The sequence below is a fragment of the Salmo trutta genome, chromosome 15, assembly GCF_901001165.1.
Source record: "Salmo trutta chromosome 15, fSalTru1.1, whole genome shotgun sequence".
Classification (NCBI taxonomy): Eukaryota; Metazoa; Chordata; class Actinopteri; order Salmoniformes; family Salmonidae; genus Salmo; species Salmo trutta.
Window position 1 is genome coordinate 52,162,925 of NC_042971.1, and position 23,092 is coordinate 52,186,016.

General features: G+C 43.7%; 1 protein-coding gene across 1 annotated transcript in view; it reads right to left on the reverse strand.

Moving 5' to 3' along the window:
• LOC115149308 (zinc finger SWIM domain-containing protein 6-like) overlaps window positions 1–23,092 on the reverse strand; it is a 57,384-nt gene that overhangs the window by 17,433 nt on the left and 16,859 nt on the right. The window contains exons 2-7 of the mRNA XM_029692061.1: window positions 11,665–12,021; window positions 9,979–10,127; window positions 9,669–9,819; window positions 2,254–2,424; window positions 1,531–1,722; window positions 1,248–1,394 (exon numbers count right to left, since the gene is read on the reverse strand). Coding sequence (XP_029547921.1) covers window positions 1,248–1,394; window positions 1,531–1,722; window positions 2,254–2,424; window positions 9,669–9,819; window positions 9,979–10,127; window positions 11,665–12,021 — 1,167 coding nt within the window. The remainder of the gene's footprint in view (window positions 1–1,247; window positions 1,395–1,530; window positions 1,723–2,253; window positions 2,425–9,668; window positions 9,820–9,978; window positions 10,128–11,664; window positions 12,022–23,092) is intronic.

Sequence of the window (23,092 nt, forward strand, 5' to 3'; positions counted from 1 at the left end):
AATGCTTTTGTGTGCTGGGCGCTGTCCTCAGATAATCGCATGGTGTGCTTTCGCCGTAAAGCCTTTTTGAAATCTGACACAGCGGCTGGATTAACAAGTTAAGCTTTTAACTGATGTATGACACTTGTATTTTCATGAATGTTAAATATGACTATTTCTGTCATTTGAATTTCGCGCGCTGCAATTTCACCGGAAGTTGTCGAGATGGGACGCTAGCGTCCCACTGATCCGAAAGTTAACACTGTTATTACTCTAGTTACACAGCTAATACACTGTTATTACTCTATTTACACTGTTATTACTCTAGTTACACAGTTAATACACTACTAACTCTATTTACACAGTTAATACAATCAAATGTATTTATAAAGCCCTTTTTATGTCGGCCGATGTCACAAAGTGCTGTACAGAAACACAGCCTAAAACCCCAAACAGCAAGCAATGCAGGTGTAGAAGCACGGTGGCTAGGAAAAACTCCCTAAAATCATCATCGGATGGGGCCACAGTGTCTTCTGATCCCTCCTGTCTCAGCCTCCAGTATTTATGCTGCAGTAGTTTATGTGTCGGGGGGCTAGGGTCAGTCTGTTACATCTGGAGTATTCTCTTGTCTTATCCGGTGTCCTGTGTGAATGTAAATATGCTCTCTCTAATTCTCTCTTTCTCTCTTTCTCTCGGAGGACCTGAGCCCTAGGACCATGCCTCAGGACTACCTGGCATGATGACTCCTTGCTGTCCCCAGTCCACCTGGCCATGCTGCTGCTCCAGTTTCAACTGTTCTGCCTGCGGCTACGGAACCCTGACCTGTTCACCGGACGTGCTTGTTGCACCCTCGACAATTACTATGATTATTATTATTTGACCATGCTGGTCATTTACGAACATTTTAACATCTTGACCATGTTCTGTTATAATATCCACCCGGCACAGCCAGAAGAGGACTGGCCACCCCTCATAGCCTGGTTCCTCTCTAGGTTTCTTCCTAGGTTTTTGGCCTTTCTCAGGAGTTTTTCCTAGGGAGTTTTTCCCAGCCACCGTGCTTCTTTCACATGCATTGCTTGCTGTTTGGGGTTTTAGGCTGGGTTTCTGTACAGCACTTTGAGATTTCAGCTGATGTACGAAGGGCTATATAAATAAATTTGATTTGATTTGTTATATTGTTAACATACAGGTACAGACAAAGACAGGAGTGAGAGTGAGGCCGTCCTTTAGTGAAACAGTATAAATGAAACGATGAAGAACTATCTGACCTTTTTTGTGGTTGCGGAGGAGCTGTAGTTGTTTCTGTTGCTGCCGTTTGAGTGTGTTGACAATAGCAATGGCCAATCGCAAGGCTTCCCTAGGATAACCATGTGACCGCAGCGCGTCAACCCTCGCACACGCTGTTGGGACGTGCTCTGCAAGAAGGAGGGGGGATTTCAATAGACTACCAAAACCAAAGCTACTTCAACTAAATAAAACAAAAAATCCCCAAAATTGCCTTCTAAATCCCTCCCCTCCTTTCGCCATTGCCAACAACAAATACACACTCACCGTGCCAGAGGGGCCAGCCGCGGGCGTCAAACAGTGCCCCTCCACTGCCGTGGTTGTCGTGTGGACAGTGTGTGTGTGTGTGTGTGCAGAGGTCATGTGTGATGACACGCTGCAGATGTGTGTCCTGCCAGTGCAGGTCGCAGGCCTCAATGGCCCTCGTAAACACTGTCCTATGAGGACGAGACGACAAGTCTGGGAGAGAGAGAGGGGTGAGAGAGGGCGATTAGGGAGAGGGGTGAGGGTGGGTAGAAAAGGGGAGCGAAAGAAGAGGACAATGTGAGAATTTTCATTAGAAAACGTTGCTTTGATCAGCCACCTAAAGCTAAAGCTTCCTGGGTGAAATGCTCATTCACTGCACTGTTCCTACTCAGAAGCCTGATATACATTTTTTAAAGGGATTGTATTTTCTCTAATTTAGCTCAGGCAGGGACAGGGGCAGCCGTAGCGATAAGACCCCGCTTGGGTTATTGGGCTTATTCCATCAGACAGAGAAACTAATAAGAACAGCTCGTAGGGCAGAAACATGGAGAGAGTTGATTAAAAGAGAGGCATGGAGACCGAGCGAGGGATCAACAGAGAGAACATGATGAAAAGAAGGAAGCTTTTCTCGCACACGCAGTGTGGTTGTCCCACCTGGGTGGCAGGGGCGCCCTGAGGCAGTGTGTTGGTCAGGTGTGTGTGAGATGTGTGCATGTTTGTCTGTCTACGTGTGCGTTTTCTCACCTGGGTTGCCGTGCGGTAGTGCGTGTGTGAGGTTGGGTAGTTCGTTGCCATGGTTTCCGTCCTCCCATGGACACACATCGACGCTGTTCCACCGTCTAAGCTGTCTCAGCCACACACACTTCTGCTCCGACTTACAGTGGGGGTTCAGCACAATACACATCCACAGGGTGCCTACACACACAAAGGATGTTTCTGTCATTATTATTCATCCTTGAATCATGTCATTTGATTCTGTGAAAAGGGAAAAATAGATGCCATTAAAAGGTTTTGGACCTTGTGTTTATCTTTTCAATAAACACAAGCCTGCCACACACACTTTGATTACCTGAAGCATAAGCTGAAAGGGAGATGGGTTATGGATGAAGGGAGTGAGGGAAGGATAGAGGCAGAGGAAAGAAGAGAGATTTAGAGAGTAAACCGAAGGCATCAGAAATAAGTATGCAGGAAAAAAACAGGGAAAAACAGTGACAATTATGAAAAATGAACAGAAAAAGAGGACAGATGACAGAATGAGACACGAGGAGAGAGAGGTGAAGCTAGAGAACAGGAGGAGAGGGGGATGAGATGGGAAGGAGGGAAGGAAGGGGGGAGGAGTCACTTTATTCTCTGTCTTTGTTTGCACGGCATCAAGGACAACAGAAAGAAGAGAGGAGAGGGGAGAAAACAGAGAATGGATGAGATGGGAAGGAAAGGTAGGGAATGAAGAAAATTAAGAGAAAGAATGAAGAGGAGGCAAGATTGCAGAAAGGGAGAGAAGGAAAGAAGACAAAGGGAAGAGGAAAATGTGCATCCATCAAGCAGGAAGAATCTCCAAAACATTAAAAATGATTATGCATTCAAATTATCCAGAAATAAGATGTGAACTACCCTTAGAACATAAAGAGAGAAAGAAACTAAAACAGACAAAGAAAGGGGGGATACACTTCCAACAATCAACTACCATGACAACAGGGTTGTGGTTATGGGATGTTGCTTGGGCAGGTTACTATTGGATGTTGTTGCTAGACTAGGGCTGAGTTCTACTGGATCTGGTTACTAGACTAGGGTCTATCTAAACTCCCCCCCGATTAGACACTAACAAGGAATAATTCCTAAAGCCTTCCTGCTTATCGTGAATATGGACAGTGTACAGTTCAGTATTCACACACAGCTACTTCAGCTGTGGTTCATTATGACAAGAGGAAAGGAAAAGAGAGGGACTACAGAAACACATTCTACACTGTATATCCAGTGGTCTCCTTTAGCTGGCTGGCACCCACACACACGTCCGCAGTGAGAAATCATGGCTTCTATTTCTCCCTCCTCTCCAACCTAAGCCAGATGAGAACCAGCGTCTCAGACTCCAAACGATCCAACACACACATTCATTAAAACAACATTGGGCTCAGCAAGATGGATTTATCTCCTGACACACACTCACACAGAAATCCACACACACACACACACACACACACACACACACACACACACACACACACACACAAGCACACAAACACACGCCATCACACTTCACCCCCTCGCTCTCACCCCCCTTTATTTCCTTGGATGGGTCTAATTTGAGCATTCAGCCCACATTTCATCTGTTCTGTCAAAAGAGGGAAAGAGAGAAAGAAAGAAAAATAGAGGGAGACAGAAAGAGAGAGAGCAAACGAGAGAGAGCAAAATACCCAGCTCACAATATCAGAACCCATTTTAGGTTGTAAAAAGCATATTTCACAAAACACCTAGCTCACACCCTACAAATACATAACAGACTGACAATACACTCCTGGTACATGCCAAACACTACCCATCATGCAATCAGTCGTCATATTACAATGTGCAGAGAGATAGTGCCTTCAGGCAATTTTTTTCTCACCATCTACACACAATACCTCGAAATGACAAAAGTGGGAAAATGTTTAGATTTTTTTGCACCCAATGACCACTGACAGAACTAAAAAGTTCCTTGGCTGAGATGGGAGAACAACCGTCTCTGCAGCACACCAATCTGGCCTTTATGGGAGAGTGGCCAGACGGATTACACTTCTGACAAAAAGGCACATCACAGTTTAGTAGTTTATAAAAAAAGGCACATGACAGCACACCTGTAGTTTATAAAAAAAAGGCACATGACAGCACACCTGTAGTTTATAAAAGGCACATGACAGCACACCTGTAGTTTATAAAAAGGCACATGACAGCACGCCTGGAGTTTATAAAAAAAGGCACGACAGCACACCTGTAGTTTATAAAAAAAGGCACATGACAGCACACCTGTAGTTTATAAAAAAGGCACATGACAGCACACCTGTAGTTTATAAAAAGGCACATGACAGCACGCCTGTAGTTTATAAAAAGGCACATGACAGCACGCCTGTAGTTTATAAAAAGGCACATGACAGCACGCCTGTAGTTTATAAAAAGGCACATGACAGCACACCTGTAGTTTATAAAAAGGCACATGACAGCACACCTGTAGTTTATAAAAAGGCACATGACAGCACGCCTGTAGTTTATAAAAAAAGGCACATGACAGCACACCTGGAGTTTATAAAAAGGCACATGACAGCACACCTGTAGTTTATAAAAAAAGGCACATGACAGCACACCTGTAGTTTATAAAAAGGCACATGACAGCACGCCTGTAGTTTATAAAAAAGGCACGACAGCACACCTGTAGTTTATAAAAAAGGCACATGACAGCACACCTGGAATTTATTTTTTAAAAAGGCACATGACAGCACACCTGTAGTTTATAAAAAGGCACATGACAGCACGCTTGTAGTTTATTTAAAAAAAGGCACATGACAGAACACCTGTAGTTTATTTTAAAAAAGGCACATGACAGCACACCTGTAGTTTATAAAAAGGCACATGACAGCACACCTGTAGTTTATAAAAAAGGCACATGACAGCACACCTGTAGTTTATAAAAAAGGCACATGACAGCACACCTGTAGTTTATAAAAAAGGCACATGACAGCACACCTGTAGTTTATAAAAAAAGGCACATGACAGCACACCTGTAGTTTATAAAAAAGGCACATGACAGCACACCTGTAGTTTATAAAAAAGGCACATGACAGCACACCTGTAGTTTATAAAAAGGCACATGACAGCACACCTGTAGTTTATTTAAAAAAAGGCACATGACAGCACTCCTGTAGTTTATTTAAAAAAGGCACATGACAGCACACCTGTAGTTTATAAAAAAAGGCACATGACAGCACACCTGTAGTTTATAAAAAAGGCACATGACAGCACACCTGTAATTTATAGAAAAGGCACATGACAGCACACCTGTAGTTTATAAAAAAGGCACATGACAGCACACCTGTAATTTATAAAAAAGGCACATGACAGCACACCTGTAGTTTATAAAAAGGCACATGACAGCACACCTGTAGTTTATAAAAAAAGGCACATGACAGCACACCTGTAGTTTATAGAAAAGGCACATGACAGCACACCTGTAGTTTATAAAAGGCACATGACAGCACACCTGTAGTTTATAAAAAAGGCACGACAGCACACCTGTAGTTTATAAAAAAGGCACATGACAGCACACCTGTAGTTTATAAAAAAGGCACGACAGCACACCTGTAGTTTATAAAAAAGGCACAACAGCACACCTGTAGTTTATAAAAAAGGCACGACAGCACACCTGTAGTTTATAAAAAGGTACATGACAGCACGCTTGTAGTTTATTTAAAAAAAGGCACGACAGCACACCTGTAGTTTATAAAAAGGCACGACAGCACACCTGTAGTTTATAAAAAAGGCACATGACAGCACACCTGTAGTTTATAAAAAATGGCACATGACAGCACACCTGTAGTTTATAAAAAATGGCACATGACAGCACACCTGTAGTTTATTAAAAAGAGGCACATGACAGCACACCTGTAGTTTATAAAAGGCACATGACAGCACACCTGTAGTTTATAAAAGGCACATGACAGCACACCTGTAGTTTATAAAAAAGGCACATGACAGCACACCTGTAGTTTATAGAAAAGGCACATGACAGCACACCTGTAGTTTATAGAAAAGGCACATGACAGCACACCTGTAGTTTATAGAAAAGGCACATGACAGCACACCTGTAGTTTATAAAAAGGCACATGACAGCACACCTGTAGTTTATAAAAAAAGGCACATGACAGCACACCTGGAGTTTATAAAAAAAGGCACATGACAGCACACCTGGAGTTTATAAAAAAAGGCACATGACAGCACACCTGTAATTTATAAAAAAAGGCACATGACAGCACACCTGGAGTTTATAAAAAAAGGCACATGACAGCACACCTGGAGTTTATAAAAAAAGGCACATGACAGCACACCTGGAGTTTATAAAAAGGCAAATGAAAGACTCAGGCAAAAGATTCTGTGGTCTGATGAGATGAAAATGTTTCTCTTTGGCCTGAATGCAAAGTGCTATGTCTGGAGAAAACCAGGCACAGCGCATCACACCATCATGCTATGGGGATGCTTTTCAGCGGCAGGGACTGGGAGACTTGTAAGGATAGAGGGAACAATGAATGGAGCCAAATACAGGCAAATCCTTGATGAGAACCTGCTCCAGAGTGCAAACAACCTTAGACTGGCGCAAAGATTTACGTTCCAACAAGACAATGACCCCAAGCATACAGCCAAAGCAATGCTGGAATGTTTTCAGAACTAGAATGTGAAAGTCATTGGGTGGCCCAGCCAAAGCCCAGACTTGAATACCGATGAAAAATATGTGGAAAGACTTCAAGCTTGCTGTTCACCACGCTCCCCATCCAACTTCACCCCCTAGAGTCGATGTCCGCGCCTCCGTGGAAATCTAAATAGTATAATAAAAACATCCCCATTAAAATTGATCTGTTTAAACTAGAGATGTCATTTCTATTGCATGGGCTGCGTCTCAATCCCCCAAGTCTGCCAATGGCGTCACGGAACGCGTCTGAAGTCGGTACCACCGATCTGCGTCTGTAGTGTCCGAACAGTTTGGGCAACACACTAATATTGTTTTGCTCTAGGACACCCACAAGACTCGTCTGAAGGTAGCCCAGTACCAATTTGAAAAATATACAGTACCAGTCAAAAGTTTGGACACACATACTCAATCAAGTTTTTTTTATTTATATCTTTACTATTTTCTACGTTGTAGAAGAATAGTGAAGACATCAAAACTATGAAATAACACATATGGAATCATGTAGTAACCAAAAAAGTGTTAAAATAAAAAAATATATTTTATATTTGAGATTCTTCAAGAAGCCACCCTTTGTCTTGATGACAGCTTTAAACACTCTTGGCATTGTCTCAACCAGCTTTATGAGGTAGTCACCTGGAATACATTTCAATTAACAGGTGTATCTTGTTAAAAGTTCATTTTTGGAAGTTCTTTCCAACTTAATGAGCTTGAGCCAATCAGTTGTGTTGTGAAAAGGTAGGGGTGGTATACAGAAGATAGCCCTATTTGGTAAAAGACCAAGTCCACATTATGGCAAGAACAACTCAAAATAAGCAAAGAGAAATGACAGTCTATCATTGACTGACCTTCATGTCTTTAAGTAATCTGGAAAATGTCAAGAACTTTGAAAGTTCCTTCAAGTGCAGTCACAAAAACCAGCAAGCACTACGATGAAACTGGCTCTCGTGAGGATCGCCACAGGAAAGGAAGACCCAGAGTTAACTCTGCTGCAGAGGATAAGTTCATTAGAGTTAACTGCACCTCAGATTGCAGCCCAAATAAATACTTCACAGAGTTCAAGTAACAGACACATCTCATCCTCAAATATTCAGAGGAGACTGTGTGAATCAGGCCTTCATGGTCGAAGTGCTGCAAAGAAACCACTAATAAAGGACACCAATAAGAAGAAGAGACTTGCTTGGGCCATGAAACACGAGCAATGGACATTTGACCGGTGGAAATCTGTCTTTTGGTCTGATGAGTCCAAATTTGAGATTTTTGGTTCCAATCGCCGTGTCTTTGTGAAACGCAGAGTAGGTGAACAGATGATCTCTGATGATCTCGCATCTGTGATTCCCACCGTGAGGTATGGAGGGTGAGGTGTGATGGTGTGGGGTGCTTTGCTGGTGACAGTCTGTTACTTATTTAGAATTCAAGTCACACTTAACCAGCCTGGCCACCACAGCATTCTGCAGTAATACGCCATCTATCTGGTTTGGCATTAGTGGGACTATCATTTGTTTTTCAACAAGACAATGACCCAACACATCCAGGATGTGTAAGAGCTATTTGACCAACAAGGAGAGTGATGGAGTGCTGTGTCAGATGACCTGGCCTCCACAATCACCCGACCTCAACCCAATTGAGACGGTTTGGGACGAGTTGGCTGCTTTTCCTTCACTCTGCAGTCCAACAAGTGCTCAGCATATGTGGGAACTTCAATACTGTTGGAAAAGCATCCAGGTAAAGCTGGATGAGAGAATGCCACTTGGCTACTTTGAAGAATCGAAAATCTATTTTGATTTGTTTTACACTTTTTTTGCTTACTACATGATTCCATATGTGTTATTTCATAGTTTTGATGTCTTCACTATTATTCTACAATGTAGAAAATAGTAAAGATAAAGAAAAACCCTTGATTGAGTATGTGTGTCCAAGCGTTTGGCTGGTACTGTATATGGAAGCAGTTAAGTGCCATTTTTTGTTTGTTAAATATGAGTAAAAAAAAAATTACTAAAACATCCTGATCTTTCTTATATGTCTCAGATATAGGACACACACTTTAAAACAAACTATCTTTTGATATTTTTTACACACGTATGAATCTGTTATTCAATGAGTTTCTATGGGACAATAGCAGTAAGGCCAAATTCAATGTTTCATCAAATAATTGTATGTATACATTTTTTTTTATACCTAAAAGGGGTCCTAAAACTCTAAATCAAATAGCTAAATTACAATCTTAAAACAATTCCATATGTTAGCTTAGTAGAACCCAGCAAAGCTGATACAGACATACCCAAGACGACTCACCGCTGTAATCGCTGCCAAAGGTGCTTCTACAAAGTATTGACTTAGGGGTGTGTATACTTACTGTATGTAAATGAGATATTTCTACATTTAATTTTCAATAAATGTGCACTAATTTCTAAGAACATGTTTTCACTTTGTCATTATGGGAGAGTGTGTGTAGATGGGTGCAATTTTTTATTTATTTAAATCACTTTTGAATTCAGACTGTAACACAACTAAATGTGGAGTAAGTCAAGGTGTATGAATACATTCTGAAGGCACTGTAGGTCTAACACCACTGACTAACACAGAATCAAACAGTACCAGGTTCACAGCGACACTCATATGTGTGCATGTGTATTCTCTTCAGCGCCTAGTTCTTCCAAGTGATGTCGGTCCTTGTGTGTGTGTGTGTGTGTGTGTGTGTGTGTGTGTGTGTGTGTGCGTTGCCTCTTACCTAGCTCATCCCACAGCTGTCTGTATTTGTCGGTCATGGTGGTTCCCTGTTGTCTCCACAGTGCCAGACGAGGGTCGCCCATAAACTGTTCTGTGATCAGCGTTAACATCCTGGCACCGTTGGAGTCGCGCATCTTCAACATCTCTCTCACCTAGAGGAGAGAGGGAGGGAGAGGGGGAGAGAGCGGGGGGGAGAGAGGTCAGCAAAGAGACAAGGGCTGTGTGTGTGTGTGTGTGTGTGTGTGTGTGTGTGTGTGTGTGTGTGTGTGTGTGTGTGTGTGTGTGTGTGTGTGTGTGTGTGTGTGTGTTACCTTGCTGAACAGCAGGTTGAGTTGTTTCCCAGATCCATGGTATCCTCCCTGTGAGAGGAAGAGTTTCACCTGCTCCTGGACCTGCTCCTCATCCAGGTGCCAACAGTTCTCATCATCTACACTGGCTCCTGCCGTGGGGTCTGGGGCCCCTACACACATGGAGACAGAGAGAGGTTAGTCTCACACACACAGCTCATTATTTAGATTGAATGATTTTCCATGTCTCAGCAAAAGCATTGGGCTCTCTCAGACAAACAAAAACCAAACAAGATGAAAATAGCCCTCATATGACACCAGCTTAAGTAAAGTATCATCACATCAAGTGGCTGAAACCATCTCACCAGAGAAAGCCTCCAAGCTAGCGAAACAGTGCCCCTCTGTCTTACTATATGTAGGTCATGTATCTGATGCTGTCTGGCCAAAAAGAGTCCAGAGAGCATCAGATACATGGGCTACACACACACTATATATATTTACATTTTTAACATTTTAGCAGACAAGCAACTTACAGTAGTGAGTGCATACATTTTCATACTTTGGGGAATTCCCCCATGGGAATCGAACCCACAACCCTGGCTTTGCAAGCACCACACTCTACCAACTGAGCCACACGGGACTAGAAATACAAAAGTGCTGAAGAATCGAAAAATCGTCTGTCCTTGGCTGCTACACCCACTACCAAATTACAAACTGCCTCTGGAAACAACATCAGCGCAAGAACTGTTTGTCGGGAGCTTCACGGAATGGGTTTCCATGGCCAAGCAGCCACACACAAGCCTACTATCACCATTCGCAATGCAAAGCGTCAGCTGGAGTGGTGTAAAGCTCGCCACCATTGGACTCTGGAGCAGTGGAAACACGTTCTCTGGAGTGATGAATCACGCTTAATCATCTGGCAGTCCAACGGACAAATCTGGGTTTGGCAGATGCCAGGAGAACGCTACCTGCCCGAATGCATATTGCCAACTGTAAAGTTTGGTGGAGGAGGAATACTGGTCTGCAATTCTAGACAATTCTGTGCTTCCAACTTTGTGGCAACAGTTTGGGGAAGGCCCTTTCCTGAACTCGATTGGCCTGCACAGAGCCCTGACATCAACCCCATCAAACACCTTTGGGATGAATTGGATTGCCGACTGCGAGCCAGGCCTAATCACCCAACATCAGTGCCCAACCTCACTAATGCTTGTGGCTGAACGGAAGCAAGTCCCTGCAGTAATGTTCCAACATCTAGTGGAAACCCTTCCCAGAAGAGTACAAGCTGTTATAGCAGCAAAGGGGGGACCAAATGCATATTAATGCCCATGATTTGGGAATGAGATGTTCAACGAGCAGGTGTCCACATAGTGTACATGATCTCTGCCTTGACGATTGCAGTATTATCAGCAGCACCTGTCTTTTTACTAAAATAATGTGTTAATTTAGGTCATTTTTTGGTTACAATTACATCTTTCTTTTTCTCTTCCCTGCCCTGCTCTGAAAGCACCACATTGCTGCAGCTTCATTTCAATGAAAGTCAAGTTTGCAATCATATCCGGTAGGGATTCACTGGAGCCAGCCAATCATATCAGCAAGGGGGAAATCTATTCCGAAACACACACACACACACACACACACACACACACACACACACACACACACACACACACACACCCACACCCACACCCACACCCAACCAACCCCACTCACCATGGACCTGGTTGATCTCAGAGTTGGTAGACAGAATCTCATCAGCTAGTTTCTGAGCAGTGGGCAGCACCTCCGTGTGGTGTACTGTTATCAGGTACTGAACAAACTTCTGCAGCTGGTCTCTGTTCATCTGGAACAGAGTCTCTGAGATGGGCAGGTGCAGTTTGACCTGCTCGGGCTTCCGTACGCGGTACAGGGCCAGCGCTACCACGTGCGCGCAGTAGAAGATGTCCTTGTTGCCACAGCTGCACGTGACCGCGGTGATCTTGCAGCGGTCGAAGCTGACACTCACGCTGCAGATGAGCTCGGATTCCGACGGCGTGGCCGGTTCTGTTACCGTTCCGCTGAGGTGGAACCCTGAGAAAGACAAGAGGAGAACCTTTAGACGATCAGTCAGTCAATCAATCAAGAAGTCAATCAAATTGTATTCATGTAGCCTAATAGATTAACACAGAAGTGCGTAACAAAGTCATGTTCGGAATATTTGAACACCCCAATGGCATTCATGTTGTTGTCATTAACCTGTGGGTGTGTGGCTCAGCATCCTATACGTGCAGAAGACCCACTGTACCAGCTAGCTACTAGTCAGATTATAATGGTAAGGGGGGAAGAGAAAGAGCAGTCCCTGAAGCGAAGAGAGGGGAACATCTCTCTCTTCTTTCTCTCTCTGGGGAAATTGTCAAACTGCTGATCTCTAGAGTCCCTCGTGTGACGAGTGATGCCCTCCTAATGCAACAGAGTTCAGCCGTCACTCACGCACGATCCCCCCACCCACACACCTATTTTCTGTAAACATGACATTCTCTGGCTAAGAGGTCACTCATTAGTTTCCCCCCCCCCGCTAACCACACCAACAGCCAGGACTTTTGGGAAAATGTCTGGGAGGAAGCCCTTTCCTGCCGATAACGTAGCAGGCCTCTGAAATCCACACCGACAGCCAGGACTTGTGGGAAAATGTCTGGGAGGAAGCCCTTTCCTGCCGATAACGTAGCAGGCCTCTGAAAACCACAGGCGTAATACAGACATCACTGAGAGGCCCTCAAAATGGCAGCCATATATCCTGTCTGGTTGGGCCTGGGATCAGATCAGTTAGCTCTAAACGGCCATGTTAGAGAGGATTTAAAAAGGGATGATATTGTGCAAACTGATAAGCAAGTAGGCTACATTTACTGAGTACATCTCTTCTCAAAAACATCCTGCTCAAAGTCTGAATTCAGGTTTCCTTCTCTTGACATCACAGATCTGCACAAAATAAGAAAATCATAGCCCCAACAGTAAAATAACAAATTCACATAATGTACAGGCTCTTTACTGCTACAGCTGTGTTCCCTCCACTGTATTTAAACCTCCTTTTTCGTAAACAACAGAGAAAATCTGAAAGATAATAACACAAGGGGGAAAAAACACAATGAGCAACGATAACTTGGCTCTACACGGGGTACCAGTACCGAGTCAATGTGCAGGGGTACGAGGTAACCGAGGTAGATACTGTATGTACACATCAGGTAGGGGTAAAGTGACTAGGCAACATTATAGATAATATACAGTAGCAGCAGCGTATATGATGAGTCAGAAGAGTTAGTGCAAAGGGGGAGGGGGGGGGGGCAATGCAGATAGTTAAATATGTTTATTTTATTGAATCTTTATTTAACTAGGCAAGTCAGTTAAGAACAAATTCTTATTTACAATGACAGCCTGCTCTGGCCAAGCCCTCCCCTAACCCGGACGACGCTGGGCCAATTGTGCGCTGCTCTATGGGACCACCAATCATGGCTGGTTGTGATACAGCCCGGGATCGAACCCGGGTCTGTAGTGACACCTCTGGCACTGCGATGCAGTGCCTTACATTGCTGCGCCACTCAGTCCCTGAAATAGCTACCCGACTAACTATTTAGCAGTCTTTTGGCTTGAGGAGAAAGGGGAAGTCCAAACAAAGGTATCCATTTTATTTTGGGCTTTCTCAAAGTACACACACATAGACACAAGGAGGAGAGCTTCTGCTACCCGGTACTGGAGGCTCTGGATCAGGTTCTCCCCACTATGATATGCTAATCTATCACATTGCTACTTTTCCTGACTATCTACTGAGAATCCTCTGTGAGCCTGATATTGATGGGCTGAAATGGTGTATCTACACAACATAACCAAAAGTATGTGGACACCTGCTTGTCGAACATTATTATGGGCATTAATATGGAGTTGGTCCCCCTTTGCTGCTATAACAGCCTCCACTTTTCTGGGAAGGCTTTCCACTAGATGTTGGAACATTGCTGCAGGGACTTACTTCCGCTCAGCCACAAGAGCATTAGTGAGGTCGGGCACTGATGTTGGGCGATTAGGCCTGGCTCGCAGTCGGCGTTCCAATTAATCCCAAATGTGTTCGATGGGGTTGAGGTCAGAGGTCTGTGCGGGCCAGTCAAGTTCTTCCACACCGATCATGACAAACCATTCCAGTATGGACCTCACTTTGTGCATGGGGTCATTGCTTTGTTGAAACAGGAAAGGGCCTTCCCCAAAGTTGGGCCAGAAAGTTGGAAGCACAGAATCGTCTAGGATGTCATTGTTTGATGTAGAGTTGAGATTTCCCTTCACTGGCACTAAGGGGCCTAGCCTGAACCATGAAAAACAGCCCCAGGCCATTATTCCTCCTCCACCAAACTTTACAGTTGGCACTATGCATTCGTGCGGGTAGCGTTCTCCTGGCATCCGCCAATCCCAGATTCATCCTTCAGACTGCCAGACGGTGAAGTGCGATTCATCACTCCAGAGAATGCATTTCCACTGATCCACAGTCCAAAGGCGGCGAGCTTCACACCACTCCAGTTGACACTTGGTATTGCATTTGGTGACCTTAGGCTTGTGTGCAGCTGCTTGGCCACGGAAACCCATTTCATGAAGCTCCCAACGAACAGTTCTTGTGCCGATGTTGCTTCCAGAGACAGTTTGGAACTCGGTAGTGAGTTGTTTTTTTTACACGCTACACGCTTCAGCTGTCCCGTTCTGTGAGCTTGTGTGGCCTACCACTTCGCGGCTGAGCTGTTGTTGCTCCAAGACAATTCCACTTCACAATAACAGCACTTACAGTTGACCGGGGCAGCTCCAGCAGGGCAGAAATTTTATGAACTGACTTGTTGGAAAGGTGGCATCCTATGACGGTGTCACGTTGAAAGTCACTGAGCTCTTCAGTAAGGCCATTTTACTGCCAATGTTTGTCTATGGAGATTAATGGCTGTGTGCTCGATTTTCTACACCTGTCAGAAACGGTGTGGATGAAAAAATAAATCTGTGCTTAAGCAGGGGACAAATAGTCCTTTGGTCTGAGATAGATTTTATAAGAATTCAATAACTGTCACAGGGGAGGTTTGGGAGACAGCACACACACACACACACACACACACACACACACACACACACACACGTTTCGCGACAGGCTTTTGCTCAATCAAAACACAGGAAACTCACACTCAGACGTGACTAACAGAAGACGGGGGAGAGAGAGGGTGAGTGACAAAGAGAGCGTCTGCTAAATGACTTAAATGTAAATGTAAAAAAGCAGCGAGCAAAGAGAGAGGTATAGGCGAGAGAAAGAGGGAAAACCCCCTCCTTTTACTCCTCCATTTCCTTCCTAGCAACCAGCTGACACAACGACACAGGGGATCACCTTTTACACACACGCTTGCGTAAGTACATCCCCCGGTTGGCAGTTGCTTGCTAATGTACTAGTTCACACACACACTAACACTGAGGGCACTCCCCTGTATTATATGGCCCAACCCAGGTCATGCATGGCCCACAGCTGAACTACTGACGTCAGAGAAGAGGAAGGGAAAGAGAGAGAGGGAGGAGGGAGAAAGAGAAGGGAGAGGCAGAGAGAATTCCAAAACAGGGGAGGAGACTGCTGGGCTGGTGGGAAGCTTGGAAAGCCCTCAGCTGTGTGTGTGTAGAGATATTTGGCGACGTGCCAGAGCCCTGAGCTCAGCATTCTGTAATGCACTTCCCCTCTTCTGCTCTGTAGCTTGCATAATACTGCTTAGCGCTGCACGACAACCAGACTTAACCCTTACTTACCAAAACAACGAGACAACCCTTAACTACCACTACAGACCATAATACTGCCTAGCGCTGCACGACAACCAGACTTAACCCTTACTTACCAAAACAACGAGACAACCCTTAACTACCACTACAGACCATAATACTGCCTAGCGCTGAGCGGCTACCAGACTTAACCCTTAACCTCTTAGATGTAATAGCAAAATGTAGATTGCTGCCTAAATAGACACACCCAAAAGTAAATGCTATTCATGTGTAATTACATGATTCTGACATGCCAAAACTTGGTATATTTGGAAAGATGATATCTGGGAGATTATGAGGAAATTATCAGAAGATCGATAAGAGTTGCATAGTTCAGAAAACACAAGATCAAGCACACACAAAACAACTCTTTGTTTTTTTTATTTTGAAAGTTATTTTTGACTGACAAGTTAAAAGTGAATTACTGAAGCCCAGAGCTGGAAACACATCAGATGGCTTCCACAACATGTGAACAATATCAGGAAATAGAAATGGGATTGACACACCTAACTAAACTCAGCAAAAAAAGAAACCTCTTACTGTCAACTGAGTTTATTTCAGCAAACTTGCCATATGTAAATATTTGTATGAACATAACAAGATTCAACAACTGAGACATAAACTGAACAAGTTCCACAGACATGTGACTAACAGAAATTGAATAATGTGTCCCTGAACAAAGGGGGGGGTGTCAAAATCAAAAGTAACAGTATCTGGTGTGGCCAACAGCTGCATCAAGTACTGCAGTGCATCTCCTCCTCATGGACATCACCAGATTTGCCTGTTCTTGCTGTGAGATGTTACCCCACTCTTCCACCAGGGCACCTGCAAGTTCCCAGACATTTCTGGGGGGGAACAGCCCTAGCCCTCACCCTCCGATCCAACAGGTCCCAGACGTGCTCAATGGGATTGAGATCCAGGCTCTTCACTGGCCATGACAGAACACTGACATTCCTGTCTTGCAGGAAATCACGCACAGAACGAGCAGTATGGCTGGGGGCATTGTCATGCTAGAAAGTCATGTCAGGATGAGCCTGCAGGAAGGGTACCACATGAGGGAGGAGGATGTCTTCCCTGTAACACACAGTGTTGAGATTGCCTGCAATGACAACAAGCTCAGTCTGATGATGCTGTGACACACCGCCCCAGACCATGACGGACCCTCCACCTCCAAATCAATCCCGCTCCAGAGTACAGGCCTCGGTGTAACGCTCATTCCTTCGACGATAAACACAAATCTGACCATCAGCCCTGGTGAGACAAAACCGAGACTCGTCAGTGAAGAGAACTTTTTGCCAGTCCTGCCTGGTCCAGCGAAGGTGGGTTTGTGACCATAGGTGTTGTTGTTGCCGGTGATGTCTTGTGAGGACCTGCCTTACAACAGGCCTACAAGCACTCAGTCCAGCCTCTCTCAGCCTATTGTGGACAGTCTGAGCACTGATGGAGGGATTGTGTATTCCTGGTGTAACTCAGGCAGTTGTTGTTGCCATCCTGTACCTGTCCCGAAGGTGTGATGTTCGGATGTACCGACCCTGTGCAGGTGTTGTTACACGTGGTCTGCCACTGCGAGGACGATCAGCTGTCCATCCTGTCTCCCTGTAGCGCTGTCTTAGGCGTCTCGCAGTACGGACATTGCAATTCATTGCCCTGGCCACATCTGCAGTCCTCATGCCTCCTTGCAGCATGCCTAAGGCACGTTCATGCAGATGAGCAGGGACCCTGGGCATCATTCTTTGGTGTTTTTCAGAGTCAGTAGAAAGGCCTCTTTAGTGTCTTAAGTTTTCATAACTATGACCTTAATTGCTTACCGTCTGTAAGCTGTTAGTGTCTTAACAACCGTTCCACAGGTGCATGTTCATAAATTGTTTATGGTTCAATGAACAAGCATTGGAAACAGTGTTTAAACCCTTTACAATGAAGATCTGTGAAGTTATTTGTATTTTTACGAATTATCTTTGAAAGACAGGGTCCTGAAAAATGGGCATCTCTTTTTTTGCTGAGTTTAGAAATGGGCAGATGTTTTAGTAAACGGTGTCAGGTGTGGTCTCGGGATGTTTCCAAGTGTCCCTAAACCTCTCCAAAGTGGCATAATGTCTGTAAATTAGATCATTCCAGTGCTATTACAGTTGAAGTCGGAAGTTTACATACACTTAGGTTGGAGTCATTAAAACTTGTTTTTCAACCACCCCACAAATTTCTTGTTAACAAACTATTGTTTTGGCAAGTCGGTTAGGACATCTAATTTGAGCATGACAAAAGTCATTTTTCCAAAAATTGTTTAGAGACAGATTATTTCACTTATAATTCACCGAATCACAATTCCAGTGGGTCAGAAGTTCACATACACTAAGTTGACTGTGCCTTTAAACAGCTTGGAAAATTCCAGAAAATTATGTCATGGCTTTGGAAGCTTCTGATAGGCTAATTGACATCATTTGAGTCAATTGGAGGTGTACCTGTGGATGTATTTCAAGGCCTACCTTCAAACTCAGTGCCTATTTGTTTGACATCATGGGAAAATCAAAAGAAAATCAGACAAGACCCCAGAAAAAAAATTGTAGACCTCCACAAGTCTGGTTCATTCCTGGGAGCAATTTCAAAACCCCTGAAGGTACCACGTTCATCTGTACAAACAATAGTACGCAAGTATAAACACCATGGGACCACACAGCTGTCATACCGCTCAGGGAAGAAGATGCGTTCTGTCTCCTAGAGATGAACGTACTTGGGTGCGAAAAGTGCAAATCAATCCCAGAACAATAGCAAAGGACCTTGTGAAGATGCTGGAGGAAACAGGTACAAAGTATCTATATCCACAGTAAAATGAGTCCTATTCGACATAACCTTAAATGCCGCTCAGCAAGGAAAAAGCCACTGCTCCAAAACCGGCATAAAAAAGCCAGACTACGGTTTGAAACTGCACATGGGGACAAAGATCGTACGTTTTGGAGAAATGTCCTCTGGTCTGATGAAACAAAAATAGAACTGTTTGGCCATAATGACCATCGTTATGTTTGGAGGAAAAAGGGGGAGGCTTGCAAGCCGAAGAACACCATCCCAACCGTGAAGCACAGGGGTGGCAGCATCATGTTGTGGGGGTGCTTTGCTGCAGGAAGGACTGGTGCACTTCACAAAATAGATGGCATCATGAGGCAGGAATATTATGTGTATATATTGAAGCAACATCTTAAGACATCAGTCAGGAAGTTAAAGCTTGGTCACAAATGGGTCTTCCAAATGGACAATGACCCCCAAGCATACTTCCAAAGTTGTGACAAAATGGCTTAAGGACAACAAAGTCAAGGTATTGGAGTGGCCATCACAAACCTCTGACCTCAATCCTATAGAAAATGTGGGCAGAACTGAAAAAGCATGTGCGAGCAATGAGGCCTACAAACCTGACTCAGTTACACAAGCTCTGTCAGGAGGAATGGGCCAAATATTCACAAAATGTATTGTTGGAAGCTTGTGGAAGGCTACCCAAAACGTTTGACCCAAGTTAAACAATTTAAAGGCAATGATACAAAATACTAATTGACTGTATGTAAACTTCGGACCCACTGGGAATGTGATGAAAGAAATAAAAGCTGAAATAAATCACTCTCTACTAGTATTCTGACATTTCACATTCTTAAAATAAAGTGGTGATCCTAACTGACCTAAGACAGGGAATTTTTACTATGATTAAATGTCAGGAATTGTGAAAAACTGAGTTTAAATGTATTTGGCTAAGGTGTATGTAAACTTCCTACTTCAACGGTATATGTTGTGAAACTGTTAGGTATTATTGCACTGTCGGAGCTAGAAGCACAAGCATTTCGCTCCACCTACAATAACATCTGCTAAACACGTGTATGTGACCAATAAAATTTGATTTTGATTTGTAAAATCAGGGGGCTGATATTAATACTATGCATGCCAGTCTCTCTTTGCTAAGAGTTGAGGACAGACTGACTGCATCACTTCTTTTCATAAGAAACATTGATGTGTTGAAAATCCCAAAATGTTTGCATAGTCAACACACAGCTCTGACACACACACCCACCCACCAGACATGCCACCAGGGGTCTTTTCAAAGTCCCCAAATCCAGAACAAATTCAAGAAAGTGTACAATATCATATAGAGCCATTATTGCATGGAACTCTGTTCCATCTCATATTGCTCAAGTGAATAGCAAACCTGGTTTAAAAAAAAACAGATAAAGCAACACCTCACGGCACAACGCCTCTCCCCTATTTGACCTAGATAGTTTGTGTGTATGCATTGATATGTAGGTTACATGTGCCTTTAAAAAATGTTTTATGTAGTTCTGTCCTTGAGCTCGTCTATTAAATGTTCTGTATTATGTCAAGTTTCATATGGACCCCAGGGGCCGGATTCACGAAACATTACTTATGAAAAAAACGTAAGAAGTTTCTTAAGGAGAAAAATAGGAAGTTCATAAGAGTTCGTAAATGCAATTCCTCAAAATGTTCTTAGGAATTTGTAAATATCTTTAAGATCGTCGCAAATATCTTCTTATGTAGCATTGACAATAGTGACGTGCTTGAAACCAATAAATAAGCCTGTGACAGGGAAGGCACTTTTTTTGTGGTTATTTTTCACACATTATAGCCATCTGACTAGCTATATCAAAATCAAAAATGCATAAAAACAGATTGAAGTCGTGGTGGAGGAAATAGCAGCCAGGAAAAGGTTGATGTTGGGGAGACTTGATAACTGCGGGGTCACTGCAGAGACCAAAAAGAAAGGACGGGCGAGAGTGGCCGAGTCGGTCTCTGCCATCGGGGGTATGGCCGTAAAAAAAAAGTGGTTCGACATCAAGTCGGCTACTAAGAAGGGAGTTGAGAGACCATTCATGTGGACCAGATGGAGGAGAAGGTGTCGTCCATCATAGAGATGGTGGTAGAGGGACTGTGCGACCAGTAAGTTAGTTAGCTACGTTAACTAGCTAACGTGTAAAGACATTATAGCCAACATTAGCTAACGTTAACGTCATTAGCTAAGTCAGCCAAGTTCTTCTTTGCAAATTGATGAGATAGCGCTAGCTGTTTAACACTTCTAGAATACTGTAATATATTGTTAATTACTAGCTAGCTAGATAATGTGTGTATAATTTGTATTCTTTCTGTATTTAAATATCCGGTAGCCAACTGTGTCTGCAGCGCAAGAAAATGTTCATGGTTACAAAAGTATCCATTTATCTCAAGACAAGAGTTTAGCTGTCCTAAAGTTAAAGCATTATTTTCAAGAATCCTACTTATTCTTCACTTTTTTCTTAGGAAGAAACTTAGGAAAACCCTTAAGAACATTTCCAATAACTTTATTAAGGAATAGCAACTTTGCTTAACTTTCTTCTTAAGTCTATAGTTAAGGAAAAAATGGCAGTTAAGAAGAAATTTCTTCTTAAAACTTCTTCGGGGTCCCTTCCACGGGACGGTTGAGCTAACGTAGGTTAATGCGATTAGCATGAGGTTGCAAGTAACAAGACAATTTCCCAGGATATAGACATATCTGCTATTGGCAGAAAGCTTCAATTCTTGTTAATCTAACTGCACTGTCCAATTTACAGTAGCTAGTACAGTGAAAGAATACCATGCTATTGTTTGAGGAGAGTGCACAATTTTGAACATTTGGCCAGTCTTGATACAACATTTTGAACAGAAATGCAATAGTTCATTTGATCAGTCTAAAACTTTTCACATACACTGCTGCCATCTAGTGGCCAGAATGTATATTGCACCTGGGCTGGAATAGTACATTATGGCCTCTCTTGCATTTCAAAGACGGTACAAAATATTTTACAAAAGAACGGTTGGTTTTTTCTTTGTATTATCTTTTACCAGATCTATTGTGTTATATTCTCCTACATTCCTTTCACATTTCCACGAACTTCAAAGTGTTTCCTTTCAAATGGTACCAAGAATATCCTTGCTTCAGGGCCTGAGCTACATGCAGTTAGATTTGGGTATGTCATTTCAGGCAAAAAAATTTAAAAAGTGGCGGATCCTTAAGAGGTTGTTAAGAAGGTTTAGTGAATCCGGCCCCAGGAGAGTAGCTGCTGCTATTGCAACAGCTAATGGGGATCCTAATAAAATACAAAAAAAGACTAACTACCATTACAGAACATAATACTGCCTAGCAGTGCACGGCAACCAGCCTTAACCCTCAACTACCACTACAGACTATCTAAAGCTGCATTAACCCTTAACTGCCTACCACGGCAACTAGGCTTAACTACCATTTTAAAAGGTAGACTGTGATATGACGTAGATTCAGAAAGTAATCAGCATAGTCGGTCAATTTCCGCAACAACTAAGAGCAATGAAGCGCGAGGCTCGACTTCTCTGTTTTGGTCCCGTGACTACCACCCTGGAACAGCGTAAAGCGAACCCGTGCACATGCGCAGATGCTGTGTGAGACTGTGTAAGAGCAAAGTCTTGCATCTCGCTGATGTCAATATCTGCGGTGCTGCTCTGAATTAGAGGAATCAATGTTATCACTCCACATACAATGGAGTCAACGGATGATTAACTATAGGTCCAGTAAATAGAAAACTGAGAAGGGCTTTTAGTGGGGCATAATAAGGGTCAGCCCATCATGGCCTGTGAGAGAGCAGTGGCACCCTATGGGGAGGTCTGTAAGGACCCTGTCATGCCAGAGGCTGTCCAGTTGGTTGCCCGTCGAGACGGCTGGCTAGAGGGGCCATTCTGGTTCTCACAGCACTGTGACAAAGACCGCCTTTAACTGTGTAGTTATTAGACAATGGCTAGCTACCCTCCCATTCCTTATCTCTGCCACACAGCCAATAGGAATAGAACATGCTCTGTAGACAGCAACAAGAGGTGTGGGGAGGGTGTGAGAGGGAGTGCATGAGGGGGGAACAGGGTGTAGGGTGGAGAGGCGTGTGTCTGTGTGTGTGTGTGTGGAGGAGGATGCTCCACAAAGCTCTGAATTGGGTCAATGAGGATTTGAGTAAAGTAGGCCAATCTGTGTCCCTCTGAAGACGTCTCCTCATATGGAGCGTCTCCTCACTGTACCAACACACACTCACCAATTAACAGAAGGTTATATCTGACAACACTGCCGCTGTCGCTACGTGTGGTGCCGTAAAACCAAGGTGCACGAACTGACAAGTTAAACCTTTCAACTCAGAGCTTCCGTCATCCCGTATACGCGATGAAAACGGCAGATTTTGTCATTGATGAGTGCCTAATGCAGTGGCTGTACAGTAACATGCTCTACGTTGTGTCAGAGCTCAGGTTCTGCGCTATACAGTGCTCTATTGGTTTTGACTGACAGTCGTTCTGAACTTGAGGACTGCGCTCAACAAGAAGATGCCCCCATCCC